Genomic DNA, 21,058 nt, shown 5'->3' with positions numbered 1-21,058 from the left:
TCCTCCTCCTCCTCTTCTTCCTCTTCCTCTTCCTCTTCTTCTTCTTCTTCTTCTTCTTCTTCTTCTTCTTCTTCTTCTTCTTCTTCTTCTTCTTCTTCTTCTTCTTCTTCTTCTTCTTCCTCTTCCTCCTCCTCCTCCTCTTCTTCTTCTTCTTCTTCTTTCTTCTTCTTCTTCAGAGTTACATTTCAGAAAGAATAATCTTCACTGTATTCCTACTCTAGTGCCATCTTATAGTGTAGCCATAATCCTGAGTTTTCTAGGACTATATTTGATAAAGCACATTCTCTGCTAAGCCTTACTAAATTATAAGGACCCCCCCAAAATGACTTAGAATATGTCAAGTGATAGATAATAAATAATAATAGCTAATGTTTATATCACACTTATGTTCTAGGTACTCTGTTAAGTGTTTTAAAATCATTTTATCTCTACAATAAAAGTAGGTACTATTTTTGTACCCATTTTGCAGATGAGGAAATTGAGGCAAACAAGGTTAAGTGGCTTGACCTGGTTCACATAGCTAGTAAGTATCTTAGGGCAAATTTGAGTTCATATCTTCCTGAATTCAGGACTGGAATTCTATCTACTGAAACATCTTGCTCACTCCTAACTCTATAAAGCAACATAAATATTAACAATGATGATGATAACGAAGATGATACCTGGTATTCAAAGTACTACAAATAATGTTGGCCTTTCCCCATCTCATCTCTTAATTTGATTATTATACAAAATCTCTTAATGGACAATTGGCTGTGTCTGCTACAAATAAATATTTGTATCCTTCTGAACTAGTATGATGGATAGTAATTCGGGTAAATGTGACTGAGATAATGTGGGTGGGGCAATGTAAATTTGGTAGAAGAATGTAAAAGTTTGTGGGAAGATCATTTTAACTTCAATGCCAGACTTCTCCATAGTCACAGATCCTCTCTTATAATCATTAAAAGTTACAAGAAGTTCAGCTGTGATAAGGAGTTCAAGGATGTAAGCTTTGGGAGCATAGAGGCAGCAGGACAATGCAGACATCCATAGACATATGTCTGAGGTTAGGAAAAAACTGAACCAAATCATGTGTGAAACCAAACCCAAAGAGGACATAATTATGAGAATTAGAAAAGTCTGGCTCCGGTTGGGAGTACTTAGGATCTCTGAACCTGTGAACTTGGTTGGATGAAATGCCTAAAATTTTGACCCTAGGCAAGACATGTCAATATACTTAGGTTAAGTTGAAATGAGCATAATGACATTTAAGATGATTTTCAGCATATCATCCACATATATTTCACTTTCCAGAAGTCACAGACAACTTCCATTCCAAAATGAAACATTATAGATCTAACATTAGAAGGAATTCTGGAGATAGTTTAGTTAGTCTAACCTCATTTTTTCCAGGGAGAAAACAGAATGGATATATCACAAACCCAACATTATTCAGATAGCAAGTGGCAAAGTTGAAATCTAAATCCAAATTCACCAGACAACAAGGATTAATTTTTCCTTACTGAGTACTTCCATCATTCTTCAATGATGGTAACACCAGGGTCAGCAAGATACATTAGAGGGTCATCTTGCCTACTGAAGTCTCTTTCTCTGGCTATGCAAGTAGAGGTAATCTTTTTAATTAATTAATTTATTTTATTTTTAATTTATGGAATAACACAACATTTCCATAGCACAATATATTTTTTAAAATGATGATTGTACTGGAGACTGCTAATCTATTATGTGTAATTTTAAAAAAATATTGAAATTGCTCTGAAGTCAAGAGTTGAACTCAGAGCCCATCTCTACCACTTACTAATTATATAACCCTGGAAAATCATGAACTGAATTTCCTCATTGGAAAAACAAATGGGATTAAACTATGGCAACTGACATTTTTATAAGATTTTACATGCTACTGTTATTCAGTCCTTTCAGCATGTCTAGCTTCTTCACAACCCCATTTGGGGATATTTTTGGCAAAGATATGAGGGGCTTAATGTTTCCTTCTCTAGTTCCAACTTTTACAGATGAGGAAATGAGGCAAATGGGTTTAACTGACTTGTCCAGGGTCAAACAGCCAGTAAGTGCCTAAGGCTGGATTTGAACTTGGGTCTTCCTGACTTTCCAGCACTCTTATCTACTTGTGCCAACCAACTGCCCAGGGTTTTATCTCATTGTTTATTTTATTATTTATCTTATTATTATCTTATTTGCTGTAATAGCCCTCTGAGCTGGTCAGTATAGGCATTAATGGCTCTGTGTTATAAATAATAATAAAACTGAAATTTAGAGAGGTGGCAACCTGCCTAAGTTCACACAGCTATGAAGTGGACAAGCAGGATCCAAACAATAGCTTCTGAGTATTTACCCAGGGCTCCTTCCAGTAGAATACTGCTCTCTTACTCTTCCTATCTCCAATATTCTTTGATAGAGAGTCTTGCTCCTTGAACTCAAGATGACTAAACATCTCCTTCTGTCCAAGTATGTTTTTGATAGTAACTGTGCTGGTAACAGGTTGATAGTTCAGAAAATACACCTAAAATTAGAAAAATGACCTTCTCACAAAGTACAGACTACATTAGAAGGCTCTGTTCTGGGGAGCAACTATTCTGGTTGGCTGTTAGTGTATACTTTGGCAGGGCCCTGATTCCAGGATTTATACTCTTCACAGGCACTTACTCTGCCATTCACATTACCATTTTTTTCCCCTCTTAGAGATAGTAATGCTGCAGAAAAGCTTATTGTTTAATGGAATCTACATGAAAGGCAGATCAAAGTGTAATTTTCCTACAGTACAAAGCAAATTTTCCCAAGAAGAGGAAAGAGGGTGTTTGACATCTATGAGTTTAAAGAAAGTTGATTTTTTTCAACATGTTGAATAGCCAATAAGGAGACATTAGAAGAGAAGAAGGTAAAAAGAAACTATGCTTTCTGCCTTTAGAGACCATGGGTTCAATGAGAGCAGGAATCATGTCTTATGTATCTTTGTATCTTATCCAGTATCTTATTGCTCTGCATTTGATGCATTATTTATGAATAAATGAACAAATGAAGTCTACAAAAATGAAGTCCACTTAAATTTGAATAAACCTAGGTAAAGGAGAATCTGTAGAAAAGATATCAATAGTATTCCCTGTAGCTGGACACCTAAGCTCAAAATCTGGCAAAAATTAGATGGGGACTAAAATAAATCAATGATCAGACAGTTAAGAACTTAAGGAAATGAGTAACCCATAGTTCTAGTTCCACAGTAATTTAATCTGCTTTCTACCTTTTGAAATGATCATTTCTACAACAGGGAAATGAGTGTGGAAGGCTGGTAAAAATCTTGAGGAGTGACCCTATTTGCAAGGATAAACTCAAGCATCAATAGAACTCATTTCTTGGCCTAAAAAAGCCCTTAAGAAACAAAGTTCCTCAGGAGTCATGAAGATGACAAACTACAATGCAAAGAGTGGACAGAGCAAAACATACCCCCTGAGATCTCTTGCAAGTGAGAAAGGGAACATGGCTAACTGATAAGACCATGGGGTTCGAACTGGAAGTTCCTAACTGCCTGGCATCAGGCCACTAACCCTAGCTGCCTTTGAGAGTCAAAGGTTGCACCATACATCAATAGAAAGGTAATTTTTCCTCATTCTGCAATTAGGTCTCATGTTTGACCTATGACCTCTAGCCAATAAGCCATTTGTACTCTCTCAACAGACAACTTGGAGGAAAATGAATGACTAGAAGCTGAAGGACATGTGATAGGTTTACTCTTTAAAAAAAAAAAAAAACTGGAATCTATTTTTCATTAAAATTCATGCAATTAATAGAACTTATTTCTTCATGTAAAAGGTAGAAAGCATAAGTTCTCTTAATAATCTGTCCTATCTAAACCATCTACCAACCTCTTGCAAAATCTAATCTATGTTCAGAATCTGTATTGTGTCAATTTTATCTATCTGTATATATACAAATATGTATATATCTATGTATTTATATATTTTTCTTCTTTAGCATAATAAAAAGTGAGAATTTAATGAATATTTGATATTTGTATTAGCAGACATATAGTTACATTTGTGAGATCATAGATTTATAGCTTGAGAATATATACGTGTGCATGTCTATCTAAAAGACGGGCTTCTGTAGATACATCCCCTACTGTGAATTCACAAGAATGTTGGCATATTGGTAGACACCAGTGAGGAAAAATTACAGTGTCTGACTCTCAAACCTTCTCCTACATCAGGATCCAGAGAATACTGATCAAACAACGCAAGAGCTCTCCGCCTCGGTTCCTAGCTTTGTCTAGCTCCTCATTTTGTTGGCAGCACCAGGGTTAACCACCCCCCTCCTCACCAGCTCTGCAGAGCAATGATTTCTGTTTTATTTCAGCAGGGGAAGTGTGTGCCTGCCTGATTAGGCTGATGGTTTCCTCTTTTCCCATAACCTCCAGACCCCCATGGCCCAAGTGTTTACTCTCTGAAATAAAAAATCTGCTGGTGTTTTTCTTTTTTTGTACTAGTGTATTTTGGGAGGACTGCAGGGGTGGAGGGAAGAGAGTTGGAGGGGAATGAACACACCTCCTCCCTCTTTCTCCCACTTCCCCCTCCCCACCCCAATTCTTTTCCAGCTGCAGGCTCAGTGCTGAGACCCCTGGCTATAGTGCAAGAAAGAAACTTATTAATGAGGGAATTTGGTCTCCTGCTTCAGCAGCTATAAACACAGCGAACATCTGGAGAGAGAGTAAGAGTCTCCATGCTGCCAGACACTGAGAAAAACAGGCTGTTTCCAAGATTCCATCCCCCACACACTCCATCTCACTCCCACCCCCTACACTTACACACACTCCTCTCTGCTGAACTTCAGCTCTTCACATCAACCACCCACCCAATGATTTCCATTCACAGACAGATCTGAGCAGCATCCAGACTGCTCAAGTCTCGTTGTTGCTCTGCTCTTGCTCTTTAGCCAAAGCCAAGTGTCACTGACTTGGGTGAACATTATCTCCCATGTTCAGCCCCCATGTATAAAAGTTACAAGGGAGGGGTCAAACAGTTTGAATCAAATAAGGACTCCATGCCCCAGGGACTTTTTCCCAACTAGGACTAAATATTTGTGGTTTGAAAAAGTTAAGAGAACTTTGCTTCCCCCCTACATTCTCCCCCCACCCCCAATCCTCTTATTCCTCTGGGAGTTCCAAGCAGTTGCTGTTGAGTCTCAGAGTTTTGAGAAATAGCTATCCTGGGATGTATAAGTAAGAATCCAATGATTTAATTCTAGATCTGCCTACCAAAGATAGACTCTTAAAGGAGTCACTTTCTGGGCCTTGATTTCCTCCAATGCTTTTGAAATCTTATAATGTTACAGAGTCATTACTCTTCCAGTTCCTAAATCTCTCTCCCTTAAGGCAATGACTTAATCACTCTGGTCCCCACTGTGGTTCCTTTTTCTTTCATTTAAAGAAAATGGGACCCAGTACACTGGGAGTGGTGAAGTCACTAGCTGAGTGTCAGCAAATTAGCCATGGACAGTGGCCTGAGGCTTGGAGAAAAGCCATTTCCAAGACTGCATTTAAAAAATAAAAACAAAAAGACAGGGAAAAAAAAGGGGATTTGGGCAGCCTCTTTGGAGGTGAGAGGAACAGAAAGTGGCTTTTCCCATCTATCCTGACATTTCCCAGTTCCTGCTGTTCTCTTAAATCCAAATAAAGTAGCTAAATGAAACAACACTTTCCTTCCAAAGGATCTAATGCCCTTCAGCTCATGCTGAGAATTTCTAATGCAGTAGGTGCTAGTAAAATGATCCTGAAAACAGGAACCAGCCCACATGCCCAAGGCCTCAAAGAAATTAAAATGAGTCAAATGAGAATGAGGACAAGTTATGCTGTATTCTGTTTTAGATTGATTTTCATGAAAAAACAAGATGTCAAGAAAAATCCTGAATGTATTCACTATAGAAAGATAAGTGTTTTGTTCTTCATTCAGTGAAATAGAAAAGTAAATGGCACTAACATATATATGCACACTGAACCTATGATGTGTTTTGAAGCCAAATGGGTATTTTATTTAAAGATCTGAAGTCAGATGGTTTGAGTTTGAAACCTACCTCTTTTACTTAATGCTTCTGTGATGATCCTATAATACAAACTGCCTTTTGGATATCTCAAATCAGAGACATTTATCTTAAAACTAGATATGTCCAAAACAGAACTTCTTCCCCACCAATCTTTCACCTCTTCCTAAGTTCCCTATTACTCTCAAGGGCAAAAACATCACCCCTGACAACCAGGCTAATGACCTTGAGATCATCCTCTACTCTTCATTTTCTCTCACTCCACAGAATATCTAATCCATTTCTAAATCTTGTCATTTCTGCTTCATAACATCTATTCTTTCTTATCATTACTCACACAGACACAATTCTAGTTCAGGCCCACATCACCTCTTGCCTCTACTTTTGCAATATCCTTTTAATCAGTTTTGCTTCAAGTTTCTTCTCACTCCATTTCCCACTCAACTGTCAAAGTAATCTTCCTAAAGTCTAAGTCTGATCATACCACTCCCTATTCCATAAACTCCAATGGCTCCTCATGACCTCTCAGGTCAAATACAAATTTTTTTCTTTGACAATTAAAGCTTTTCACAACCTTTATCCTTCCAAATTTTCTATGTTCATACACTTCACTTCCACCATCAGCTCTATACCTCTGACCTTTTTGCTATTGCTTGCACATGATATTCAATCTGATATTACCTTCCAATCGGATTGAATCTGTCTTGTAAGTATCTAGTTATTTTCCCCCATTAGAACATGAACTGCTTGGGGACAGTGCCTGTTTTTGCTTTTTTTGTATCCTTAGGAACATGTCATTACAATAAGTACTTATCAAATGCTTTCTGATTCACTGACTTAGTTTGAACAAATGGCAACTTCTCTGTACTTCAGTTTCCTTGTGTCTAAATAAAATAGGCTAATCTAGATGATCTTAAAAGTTCCTTCCAGTTCTAAGCACATTGAATTCCTATAAAGAAGAGGACACATTCCAACAACTGATACTTAATTTTCAGAAGCTTTATTACCATGCATAAAAATAATACAGGAGTATTCTAGGCTATATTCCAAGATGTGGAATCTCTCTGTGTTTTACATGGAGCAAGGCAATTCTCTCCTTCCTCCTTTTTAAAGAGATATGTAACACTCTTGACATTGCAGACATCTTTGGGACACTTCTGAGTCTCTGGCTTTAAGCTCCATCCAATAACATGGTTCAAATGGTGGCAGTTCTACTCCCAGGGGAATAGATGATAAAAGACCTAAGAGTTCATCCCTTCCATAAACTAGGTTCAGATCTAGCCTATGTGAATTGTCTGTGCCTGAGAGATCAATACTAGGTTCTCTTACTCCAACTAGTTCCAAGGGAACCAAAACTTTCCCCAATCCAGATTGACCTTATTAAAAGGGATTTTGCTCCTAGAAGATGTGCTAATTGAGAAATTATTATAATAATTTTTCTTAAAAATGGTTTTCAGATTAGATACTTTAATACAAATTCACCATTAATTTAGTAAAAATAAAGGAATGGAGAGTTCAAATTATTTTATTTAGAAAATTTTGTCAACCTACAAGGGAACATAATGTAAAGAAAATTCTGGATTTGAAAATAAAGGGACTTAAATTCAAAATCTGTTTCTGCCACACTGAGTGTCTTGGAATAAGTCACTCACTCTGGACCTCGGTTTCTTCATCTATAAAATGTGGGGGTCAGACCAAATTAGGTCTTTTCCAGGTCACAATCTAGCAACCTATTACTTCTCTCTGGAGTCATATTCATACTTTAGCAGCCATGGAATACAAATAAGAAGAGACCTGTTTCCAAGAAAAAAGAATTTGAAATAGGGTAAAAAAAAAAAAAAAAAAAGGATAAAGCAGTAGACAAGTTCTCCAAAATGCAAGCAGATAACCTCAGCAGAAACAGTTTAAAACACCATTCATAAAACCTCAGAGCTTTCTTGAGATGGTCAATTGAAAAAAACAACCTGCTATCAGAATAAACATTTCAATGCAAGGTGATTCTCTATTTAACAAGTCCCTCTGGCATCACATTCAGATTCTTCTACACTTAAAAGCCAGACTGTAGGAGTCTGTTTGTCCTTCTGAGGCTTTCCACCTGGTTTTTGAGAGCCTTTTCCAAACACTCACCCAGTTTTGATTTCCCCCAGCCGTTCAGCCATCTGAGAAGATGCCAGAAGAAACTGTGAGCTTGGATACTTCTGCTCCTGAACTTTTAGTTTATTTAGGAAAGAAATTCTTTCTTTTTGGAATTTTAGTAGTAAATTTTTAAAAAACAGAAGCTAATAATCATGCAACATAAAATCACCTCTTTATTGGATCTACCCTCTATTCAAAAATATCCAACATGTTCTGCCTGGGATTTTTTTTTCTCTAGTATTACACTGAAAATTACATTTGGGAAAGAAGCATTTTCTCTTCTTTCCCTATGTCTCCTTATAACACCCAATATGAAGCAGCTGGATAGTATTGTAGCGAGCACCTTATGCCTGAAATTAGGAAGACTCATCTTCCTGGCCGAGTTGTGTGATCCTGAGCAAGTCTCTTAATTCTGTCACCTGAGTATTCTCATCTATAAAATGAGCTAGAGAAGGAGATGATAAACCATTCCAGTATCTTTGTCAGGAAAACTCCAAATGGGAGCACAAAGAATCAGTCACAACTGAACAATAGGATTCTACCCACAGTCATCAATGACAGACTTTCGGAGTAAATGGAACACAGACATTATTTAACACATGTATCCAGATACTGAAACAAAAATTATAGATAGAAAAAAAAAAAGAAAAGAGGAGGAAAAAGAGAAGGAGATTTTTAATTTGGATCTTTCTCTTGAGAAAAGAGTAATTATATCTTTTCAGAGGAGTGAAACAGCAAAAAACATAATTGGAAAGAAAAAAAAAATTAAGTTATAACCCAGAATGATTTCCAATTGGATGGCCACACAACTGAAGTTAAAGTCCTAAGTTGATCCTTTTGGGGGGAGAGGAGGAGGTAATATCTTTATCCAATTTAATTCAATAATCATTCATTCTTTTCCATGACCACACACTATATATGCCCTAACCCTAACCAGTAAATTTTCAAATGCATATTTTGTTGCAAAGACATCCCCATTTCTGTGGATCAATAGGTGAACTACAACTCCCCCTGCCTTTTCTAAAAAATGATTCAGTGGCATTTCACACTGATGGTTAATTAATAGTGTTCTCTTAATAGCACTAGCATCATTACCAATGTCAGAATAAAAATGTAAGCCCTTTGAGGGCAGGTATTATTTCAAGTTTTTGCCTTTTAAATAAGTGCTTTAAAATGTTGAATTGAATTGAATTAAATATTGTCACCTGAGACATGATTAGCAGATCCAATATGTTTAAGGAGTTCAGCTGGAACTCAGGATACCACCTGTACTCCAATATCATTCCAAAATAGATTGACTCCAAATAAGTTGGAATCTTCTTTGGGGCCCTAGTTCTTCAATCTATAAATTACTTATGACAAACTTTGTCCCTTTCTAAATAGAATTGTAGTGTGAAAGTATCATGCTGCTAAGTGAGAGGAAATGATACTGGTGTCTTGGAGGAATGGTACAAGGAATTGATGTAAAAATGAATAATTACAGAATAAACTTAGCAGTGGAGTTGGAGTGAAATCCTTGTCATGAGGGACAGAGGAAGGGAAGAAAGGAGTATGGGGTCAGTGGGATCCACTCCAGTCAGACTATAAACAGAAACAGACTTTGCAGCCGTGTCTTGTGTAAGGGGCTCCATTGATTCCCAAGGCTCCCGACTGAGGGATGACGAGAAGCTGAGATAGAAAGGGCCCATTCATTCATGAGGAACTCCTGGGCTCAGCCTCCATTGGTTCTTGCTAATGGCTCCAGGCTGATGGGGGTAGGGGGGAGAGGCAGGGAGAGGGTAAGGGAAGGAGGAGGTAGAAATGAAAGAAAATGATGACTACAAGATTGTCATGAAGAAATGTACAGCTGCACAGACAACTGCATGCAAATGTGGCTTCTTTATTTAGCCCTATAGTTAATGTCCTCAGATTCATCTTTCCCCCTTTCTTGTTGTCTTTGCCTATCTCTCTCCCTTTATCTTATTCTAGGTCTTTATATCTCTTTTATTTTTAATTTTTTATTTTTTTACCTATTGGGTCGTGTGGGGGGGAGGGGTGTGCACATGCCCATGTATGTTTTCTCTTCCCCTTCTTTTTTCATTATCCACCTCTCCCTTCTGTATCAACCTGTACCATCTGTCCAATTCTACATGTCTGCTTTCTCCATATATCCTTCCCCTTCTAATTGTTCTCTCCCTCTGTCTTTGTATTTCACTCAGTCCCACAGTTACCTACTACTCTTCTTGTCATGTTTTTCTGCATTCCAACTATCTCTTTCTCTTTGTCTATTCTCTCCTTCTTTCTCTCTTTCTGTCTTTTCCCCCTCAAAATGTCCCATCTCCCTTGTGTCTAAGCTCTTTGTGAATCAAGAGAAGAGGAAGGGAAAGCTACAATGAGAGGGTCTAAGCATTCTTCAGTGACCCCCTCCTGTTGGGTATTCCAGTCACCAACAGATGTGCAGTCCCTGTGAAAAGAAGTCCATTCATCCCTTCTTGAAGGGGAGTAGGGGTGGGGAGGAGGAGTGGCCATGAGGCTGAGGCTGAGAAAGAAACTGGAGTTATAAATAGGATAAAAGAAAATGAAAAATAAATGCAGAATATTTCTCTCTCTCTCTCTCTTTCTGTGTGTGTGTGTGTGTGTATGTGTGTGTGTGTGTGTGTGTGTCTATCTATCTCTATCTCTGTCTCTGTCACTATCTCTGTATTTCTTGATCTCTCTCTATTTCTGTCTCTCCCTTCTTTCTCCCTCACTGTCACTAGTTTGGTCCATGTTTTCACCTCCCTTCTCCATACTCTACTACCAACTCTCTCCCAACTTATATCCAACCATTGGAGAACTGGAAAGCAGCCCAGATAAATGCATGCCCCTCCTTTCTCTGGACAGCATTAAGAGAGAAGGAAAGACCACACAGGACCAAGGCCACGGACAATTTTTCATCTATTAGAAGGAGCTTTCGATGGAGGGAGACATTTCCATTCTGTTCACAGCATAGACTGCCCCCAACTGGTTAGGGTTACATCTCAAATGGAAGTTTGATGGCATTTGTGAGCTACAATTCATGTTGCTTTCTTTGCGAAATAGCTATCATTCTAATAAAAGAGGATTTCTGTACTGACCCTCCTTCCTTAGCTTGAACAGCTCCAGGTGACTCCACCATCCAATAACAAGTAAAGTGTAGAGAAATATGTACTTTACAGTAATAATAATACTTCACTTTTTTTTTTTCCAAAAGCAGCTTCATCTTGAAATGTCTTATATACTTCATATATGTTATCTTATTCATTCTCTTTTGAAAACTCCCTTTGGAAAACTTGTGAGGAGAGAATTTTTTTTTCCCCCGAGGCTGGGGTTAAGTGACTTGCCCAGTGTCACACAGCTAGGAAATGTTAAGGAGAGAGAATATTAAAATAGTCCCAGCTCATCTGAAAAAAGAAGTTTCTCTGATATAAAGAGGCAACAGGAATGTAAAATCTTTTTACCCCCTGAGGCTTTTGAGTTTAAGTGACTTGTTCAGGGTCACACAGCTAGGAAGTATTGTATCTGAGGCCAAATTTGAACTCAGGTCTTCCTGACTTCAGGGCTGGTACTCTATCCACTCTGCCATCTAGGTGCCCAGGATTGTAAAGTCTTTAGTTTAAAAAAATTGTATTTTGATTCCTGCTTGAATGTAAGGCTGGTGGAATTCCAGGGTAAGAGCTCCAAAGAGTTAAGAGATGAAAGAAAGATATATATATATTTAGGAAACATGAATGTGTGAACATAATTACCCTTTTTAGAGAGGCATGTTACTAAAAGTTACTTTTCTTAAAGAATCCCAATTTCTAGGCTCAGAGTCTGAACTAGAAATTTGTTCACTATCTTTTCATCAGCTAAGTGATGTGGTAGATAGAACACTGCGTCTGAAATCAGGAAGACAATGTTCAAATTCAATGTCAGACATTAGTAATGTAACCCTAGGTATGTCACTTAATTTGTCTGCCTCAATTTCTTCAATTGTAAGACAATGATAACAGTAGTGCCTTATTCCAAAGTTCTTGTGAGAATCAAAAAAGATGATATTTGTAAACACTTTGCAAAGTTCCTGATATATGATAGAGGACTAATAAATGTTTACTCTCTTCCCAGCATTCCCATGTAATAAACAGATATTTTGGGTAGACAAAGGAGAAAAGGCATGTCAGGAACTTCAAATTGACCAAGTAAGATTATGTATGTACAATGCTAGGTAAACCTTAATTCAAGGGCTATATAGTTGTCAGCTATTACCACCATCACCTTTATCTTCTTCTTAACAACAGGCAGGGTATTACAACCCAAGATACTTGTTTCCCAAAGGTTCAGTCCATGGAGTATCTTTGCTTTTTTATGTAACATTTGACAACCATTCAACATCTCAAATGCCAACAAGAGCTAATGGAATGAAAGAACAGGACTTTTATAATCCAGTATCATGTCAGTTCTGCTCTAAACTGAGAAATTGACAAACAGAAAAAGAATATAATTAATCCTCTAACATTATAGAACCTTGAACTATTTTTTTCTTCTTTCTTCTTGCCATCCTACTTTCCCCCCTCTCTTCTTCTTGCCACTCCCTCTTCATCTCCTACCTTTCCTTCTTACTTCTTTCTCTTCCCCCTTTCTCTTTCTCTTTCTCTCTCTCTTTTCTTCTCACACACAGATACACATACACACACTCTCTCCCTGTGTCTCTTTAACTCTATTACTACTCTGTCTCCCTCTCATATTTTTTCCTAAATCAAACAAATGCATTTTTTTTAACTTTAAAAATACCTAATTGAGTCAATTTTAAAAAAATGAATCATTTCCCAATTGATAAATGCCCAAAGGATATGAACAGGCAATTTTTCAGTAGACAAAAAAAAAAAAATAAAAGCTACCAATAGTCACATAAAAAATGCTCTAAGTCATTACTGATTAGTAGTATCTTAAGTACATATTAAAGTGCATTTTAAAATAACTCTGAGGTACCATTTTATACCCATAAGATGAGCTAACATGACAGAAAAGGAAAAGAACAAATGCTGAAAGGAATGTGGAGAAATTGGGACATTAATGCACTTTTAATAGAGTTATAAGGTAGCTCAATCATTCTGGAGAACAATGTGGTAGTATACCTAAAAGACTATAAAACTGTACATACTATGGTATTAGATCTATATCCAGAAGAGATTTTAAAAAAAGAAAAAAGTCTATATGTACAAAAATATTTATAGCAGTAGCTCTTTACATAATGGCAAAGAATTGGAAATTAAGAGGTTGCCTATACAATTGGAAAATGGTTGAACAAATTTTAGTATTTGATTAAGATGGAATATTATTTGTGCTATACAAAATTACAAAGGGAATTGTTTCAGAAAAACCTGGGAAGACTCCAATGAACTGATTCAAAGTGAGCAGAACCAAGAGTATATTATACACTATAATACCCAGCAATATAAATTATAAACAACTTTGAAAGACTTACTTACTTAGATCAATAAAATGATCTGAGATAATCCTAACTAAAAGTGCCATGATGAATAATGCTTTCTATTTCCAGAGAGAAAGAGATAGATTATGAGCTCTATATGAAGATAGAAGCATGATTTTTTTTCACTTTTTAATTTTTCTTACTTTTTTATGTCATGGTTATATGGAAATATGTTTTGCATATATATGAAAGAAGGGCTAGGAGGGGGAGATTTTGAAACTCAAACTTAGAGAAAAAATAATTAAAAAAATAAAGACACCCCACACACACACCCCAGAAATCCCTAACTAAAGAGCTATGTGGAAAAGAGGCATATAGGATTAAAACATATTGTTGGGTTTTACAGACTGAGTTTTTTCCACTGACTTTTTTCCCAAGAGGAATTACTCAGGGTAAAGTATAAGCACAATGCAGAATAAAATAAAAATATAATTCATTAATTAAGATGACTTGAGGAGAAAATTCAGGTTTTGCCTGTGAAACTTATGGCTTACTTTAACTCTATGTTCTCATGAGAAATTGAATTTAATGTTTGAATTGAGCACCTTTAATGTAATACCCTCCCAACTCAGAAATTTATGATCAGTGAAGTGAGACAAGCAGATAAAAGATGCAATGTGTTTTGTGAGAAGTCGCAGTTCCTAAGGTAAAATGAAAGTAAGCCTAAATATCTAGAATCTCTGGCCTTTTACTTCTCATGGGTCAGTAGATCATCTAATTAAAATCCCACAAATCTGTTTGTACAACCCAGATTTCACTTTTTGAAAAGGTGATGAGATGTTTGCTAAAACACCAATCTCCCTGCATAGATTCAACATCCCATACACTGAAATGAAGCATTTATGCTTCCAAGTCAGAGTATTTAGCCACATGTGTCAATTTAGCGAATCTTTAAGCCCCCAATCCCAGGTTTACTCCTCCCCACCTTCCCTGTCCCCAAATATAAATGATCCATTTATATTTTCCTTATTCAGATACAAATTAATTGGTAGCTAAAAAATTAGTAGGTCTTTTTACTACCAGCCAAATTGGAATTGGCATGTCATAAAACCAAATTGGAATTGATATAAATCATAAAATCAACCATAGACTGCACTACTGGAAAACTGGTTTTTTTTGAGACTATTTAGTTAAAGTAGATACAACTAAAACTTAGTCCCCCTGCCACCAGAGAGTGAAGATTCTCAATGGATTGATCAGGTCTACTTCTGTTCAACTGAAGGAAATAGTGTCCATGCCCACATAAACCACAGCACTCTTCCCCACCTTGGTATTTCCTTTGGAAGGGTCATTCCAGAGGACGAGTAGCCTTATTAAATGTTTGTTTTCTTTTCCTAACCTAGTCTCTTTTCCTAGACCCTTTTTTCATTGATCCTACCTGTTCCACAGTTTTCAAGGCCAGTAGGAACTTCCTGAGTGGCCATCTCCTCCCAGAATGGGTAGCATGCTCTCTGTTGGAAGCAAGTAGGTTGAAAGCCACAGGCCATTCGAGGATCTTCATAGGTGTTGACAGGTCCTTGTCTCTGTGCCCAAGAGAAAAAAAATCATATTAGAAAGAGGAAAATGACTTTAATTAGCAGTCAGTGGAGCAGAGGCTTCATTTAGGTACAAATTCAAACTCAGCTGTTTTTAACTTATTTTACCTCAAATCTATTCATTCCTCTAGATTTTAATTTCCTCATGTCTAAAGGGAATAGGACTAAATAACCTTTATGGTTTCATCTAGCTTTAAATCCCCAAATCATCTAAATATATCTGGATAGGGACATTGTAGTTCTAACAGTTCATATTTATGTAACTTGTTCCTCCCTCTTCCTCTCCCACTCCCTTTTCCCTCCCTCCCTTATACATGTATGCAATAGGCACACATGTATGCAGAGACACATAGATACACATGCATGTGCACTTACATATAGGCATTATATATGCACACCATATATATATATACACACACATACATGGTGACATGGATAGAGTGCCAGGTATAGAGTCAGGAAGACTTGACAAATCTGGCTTCAGATACTCACTAGCTGTGTGATCCTGAACAAGTCACAACCCTATTTGTCTCAGTTTCTTCATCAATAAAATGAGCTGGAAAGGAAAATGGCAAACCATTCCAATATCTTTGCCAGGAAAATCCCACATAGGGTTACAAAGACTTGGACACATTAAAACAAAAAATGTAGCACTAGGCAATGGGGATACAAATGCAATGAACAAAACAATCCCTGCCTGCAAGGTCTTTATTTTTTCATATACAATGTTACAAGCAGCAAGGGGCGATAGTAGAATCAAATTAGATTATATAACATGCTATAAACAATAGGATTATATATAATAGAATATACTCGATTTAATGTTATGTCATAACATATTATAGCTACATGTATTTAATTGTACATATTTGTGTACATGTACATGTGTATATAGTATGTGTATATGTGCATATTATATGTTACAGTAGATAATATATTTGAGCAGCTAAGTGGTGCAGTAGAGAGCATACTAGGTTTGAAGTTAGGAAGATTCATCTTCATGAGTTCAAATCTAGACTCAGACACTAGTTGTATGACCCTGGGCTTAACCCTTTTTTTGCCTCTGTTTCCTCAGCTGAAAAATTAGCTGAAAAAGGAAATGGCAAACCACTCCAGTATCTTTGCCCAGAAAATCCCAAAAGTATTTACAAAGAGTCAGATCTGATTGAAATGACTGAACAACAAAAATATATTATAAAAATACTACATTGCCTATAACCTATTGTTTATAGACTATTTTATAATATTATTTGAGCTCCATAATCACCCCTTACCACATATAGTGCAAATATCATTTATCCCCCTTTTGTGTACAAATAAATAAAATTCTTGCCATCAGGAATAGTTTCATTCACTGTGCATGCATTACCTAGTGCTTAACCCACAGGTAGCATACAGTAAGTATTTAATAAATGTTTGCTGATTGGTTGATTAGGTACCTTGCCCAAGCTAGTTTTAAATGGCAGAGCCAGTACAAAAATCCAGTCTTGATTCTAGACAGAATTCTTTCTATTCCTGAATAGTCTCTCTCCAAGAAACCCTAGAAGTGTGGTACAGTGGCAAAGATCTCTGAGTTTGAAGTTGGAGTACCTGGGGTTAAATCTTGGCTCTGTTTCTCACTACTTGTGTGGTCTAGAAAAAGCCAGTTAACCTTGGCTTCAGTTTGGTCATCTGTAAAATGAGTGGGTTGGACTACACTGATCTCTCTCTAAGATCACTTCCAGCTCTAAAGCCAGGAGCCTAAGCTGTAAATTTGCATCCAGCCTTCAGCTTAATGGAGAAAGGAGAAAGTTAGCCATTAAGGCAAGGCTAACTGATACATTATGATCTTTGAAAATTATCATAGAAGTCTAGGTCTTAAAACAACCTCTCATTGTCATAGAGTCTGTGCCCCCTTTCTGCTGGTAGGGCTGCTCATCTCAGTTGGATGAATGTCACCTTGCTCTGGAATAGCTTTAGAACAGAAAAATGCTACAAGTATAGAGAGCTTGTCCTGGAGAGTAGGGAAACCTGGTTTCAGATCTCATCACACGCACATACATATTCAGTTTGGTCATCTGTAAAATGAGTGGGTTAGACTAGACTGATTTCTCTCTCTAAAATCATTTCCATCTCTAAAGCCAGGAGCCTAAATTGTAAATTTGCACCCAGGCTTCAGTTTAGAGGAGGAGAAAGGAAATAGCCATTAGCACAAGCAAGGCTAACTGATACATTATGATCTTTGAAAATAATCACAGAAGTCTATATATGTATATGCACATGTACATATCTATATATAGGTTTATACATATATATGTGTGTGTGTATGTTTACAGCCACTTATAATAAAATTTGGGTTGATTATACAATTCTACACACACACACACACACACACACACACACACACACACACACAGAGTTTTTAGTTCTGATTCTAGTTTTGCCAAAGTACATTTCTGAATAGTTAGATGGTATGGTGGATCAAGTACCAGGCATGGAATAGGAAGTTCTGAGTTCAAATCCAGCCTCAGACCCTTACTAGCTATTTGACTCTGAGCAAGTCACATAATCTTGTTTGCTTTAGTTTTTCATTTGTAAAATGAGCTGAAGAAGGAAATGGCAAACCACTCCAGTATCTGCCAAGAGAGCCCCAAATGAGATCAGAAAGTTAAACAAGTAAACAACAACAAAGTCTATCTTAGTTTCCATAGCTAGAATAAGCTACTAACATGTGTATCAGTTTAGTCACCAATTCATGCTAATTTATCTGAGATCAAAAAGAATTATGTCATATAACATGCAACAACCTCAACACAGTAGGACATCTACCTGAATAGTAGGACACATTAAGAGAATTTTTTGTTAAAAGTCAAGTCTTATCAAGTATCAGAAGAATAGGGTCTAAAAACAAGATGACAGAAACCCCCAAACCCTAAGTAACCTCAATTTCCTTTTTGTGTTGTCATTAAAACTCATAAGGAGATTGATAGGCCATGCTAGGTGACAAGCACTTATTAAGCATTTATCCTATGCCAGACACTGTATTAATGGCTGATATATATGTGTAATTTAATCATTGTTTGTTATAGTAAACTTTAGTGGATATGAACTATTAAGCATGAAAATATAAACTATAGATGGGGGGGATGATGATAATGTATGTGGGTTGGGAATAAATAGTCCTCTTTTTTCTGTAGAAGAGCTCATCATGGAAGATGTTAATCTTTTCCTGAATGCAAATTGATGGATTGAAATTGGCAGTTGATTTTTAGTTATTCTTTAAAGAGTCTTTAAAAAATTATGAAATCTAGCATCTTAGTTGATAGGGAAGTAAGACTGTAAAGATTCAATAACATTTGTGAAAGATTTGTGTATTTCTAAGAGTTGGTCTTCCCCATATCAGTTTTGTGGCCAAAGAAAAATTCTTATGATCATGGGCAAATCACTCTGCCATAATTCACTGGAGAAGGAAATTGCAAACAACTTTAGTATCTTTGCCAAGAAACCCCATGGAAGCTAGGGTCCAAGGAATCATAAGATTCAGAAATCATAAACAATAATCAAAAGTGAAGAAAGGTGAAGAAACTCCCAAAGGTCAGATACCCAGCAAGTATGTTAATTGATATCTAATTTATGTAATAAAGGATGCCTTTCCTGACATTCAGTCCACTTGTAAGGTTTTTAGGCTTATATGCTAAGTATCTCTGCTTTGATGGAACTGATTGAATCTTTAAATTCTCTTATCCTAATATAGTAATTGTTCACTTTTTTTGGAGACACTCTCTGCAATGACTGAATTCTTGACTTTTTGAGTCCACTACCCCTTCCTCTAGGGAAGGGTTTGGGAGTTTTATAAAACAAGGATTCTGGAATTCATAGAATTGGGTTTTTTAAGTTCCTAAGGATAAGTGAATACAGGAGTCTCATTATAAAGTAAAGGGAGGAGTCCAAGAGAAGAAGGAAAGAAAGACCCCAAGGGAAGAAGGTCAAGTGAGGGCAGGAGTCTGACTTATGCTACCATACTTTACTCCTCTTCCTACCCACCCCCACTCCCAACATCCTAGTGCTGAGATAGATCAGCCATTGATCCCATTAAGGCAAAGTAGGTAAAGTGTGAATAGGCTTAACAGTTTAGGGGTGATTGGTGGTGGGACAGGTTATTTACATCTCAAAAAAAACAACTGGTGAACCTCTCCTATGTATTTATGTATGTATGTATGTGTATAGAAAAACATTGAGACAGACTGAGAGACAGAGACATTTAGAATGGAGGCTTCTAAAAGTCAAGGACTGAGTTTTGGGTGTTTTTTTTTTCCTTTATAGAGTTTAACTAAGTACCTGGAATGCAATGGGTGCTTAATAAATTCTTGTTAATTGTTTAACAGCCCCCTTTTCTGCCCCCAGTCTTCAATAGACTAAATTTCTAGGGAACAGAATTCCTGATTTATCTACTACTAGCAAGATTTTGAATAAAGACTGATCAGGAGGAAAACTTTCCCACTAACTAGCCCTATCTGGAAATAAAATACTATTTATTTTTTAGTAAAGTGAAGTCTCTTTCCACTCACTCTCCTTTCTTGTTCACTGCCGCCAGTGCTTTTACAAGTAGAAGACAGAATAAAATCAGAAGGGTTTGGGTTGACTGAATTCCAAAAAATAAATGACAGGCAAAAGTTACAATGACAGAAGGAAATTTCCCTAAGAAATAACATTTTATAATTTGAATTCCACAAATTCAAAATTTGCTATCATCCTAATAGGAGTCAGAATGAACTTCAAAATTTCAGCATTCTTTAATTCAGCAAACTTTGACTGAACACTCTGTAGGCAAGATTGTTGGGATATGCAAATCTTACTCAATTCAATAAGTATATATTATAGCTTTAACTACAGAGCTAAAACCCAAAATATATAGTCCCTGATCTCAAGGAAGTTAGATTCAAAGAACTGAAAATTATCTGAGAGAGTATAAAATTAAATCAAATTAAATTCTGCATCATTTACCTATGTGATCTGATTTGGTAAGTCACAAACTCTCTACCTCAGTTTCCATGTCTGTAAGATGAGTGTATTAAACCAGAGGCCCCTTTCAGATGCAAATCTCTGATCTAAGTCTGACATACATGCTTCAATCTGCACCACCTAGGATCCATTATGCTGCTTTCACAATCAGTTATCTAAAAACAAAACTTATCAGTATTTCATGCAGTCTTCTAAGTTTTTAGAAGTTGTCTTCCCCGGTAACTGTATGTTATTCTGTTATTTCTTTATGAAAAGAGGGTATGAAAACAGAATTAACAATCCTGGGGTGATGTTTTAACTATTTGGAAGAATAGATACTTTTTATAAGGATGCAATTATATACAAATGTCACATAATATATTTAAAAACTAATGGCTTTGCTTATTAAGATTAATAATAGGCTGTTAGGATTCTTACATGATGCTGTCAGTGGAATTGATAGAGACAATAATTATCTAATTTAGCATGGTTCAGTATGATTGATTTAATCCTACAAGGAGATGTTATGGGCCAGAACTTGAAACAAGGTACTAAGAGGAATTGAGGAGACAATGGTTAAATCTAGTTTAGCACTGATTTAAATCCTACAACAAATAATGGTTTCCTAGTGATATAATGATTAATGTATGTATACTCAGTGTGGGGCATATAAGGAGGAACTGTCAGGGCCAGGGAGGACAAGTGCACTAGAAGCTCTGGGAGGAGGAGACAGATTCATCTCATCTTCCACCTTTGTTGCAGCTGGAGGCTGAAGAAAAAAACCTTTGGATTTGGAGACATTCAGAGGGAGCTAGAGACAGAAGCTGGCAGAGGCAAAGAACTAGCAGCAGGAGCTCTCTGAACCAAGGAGAGAAATAGGCCTCTA

General features: G+C 36.7%; 1 protein-coding gene across 3 annotated transcripts in view; it reads right to left on the bottom strand.

Moving 5' to 3' along the window:
- The window catches only part of ETS1 (ETS proto-oncogene 1, transcription factor), a 186,718-nt gene that overhangs the window by 115,329 nt on the left and 50,331 nt on the right, over positions 1–21,058 (bottom strand). For all 3 annotated transcript variants that reach the window (XM_074303828.1, XM_074303831.1, XM_074303829.1), the window contains exon 3: positions 15,036–15,180. In XM_074303828.1, coding sequence (XP_074159929.1) covers positions 15,036–15,180 — 145 coding nt within the window. The remainder of the gene's footprint in view (positions 1–15,035; positions 15,181–21,058) is intronic.

Source organism: Sminthopsis crassicaudata, chromosome 3 (assembly GCF_048593235.1).
Source record: "Sminthopsis crassicaudata isolate SCR6 chromosome 3, ASM4859323v1, whole genome shotgun sequence".
In the NCBI taxonomy this organism is placed as follows: Eukaryota; Metazoa; Chordata; class Mammalia; order Dasyuromorphia; family Dasyuridae; genus Sminthopsis; species Sminthopsis crassicaudata.
The sequence above is the reverse complement of the archived record's forward strand: the minus strand, read 5'-3'. Positions and strand labels throughout refer to the sequence as shown.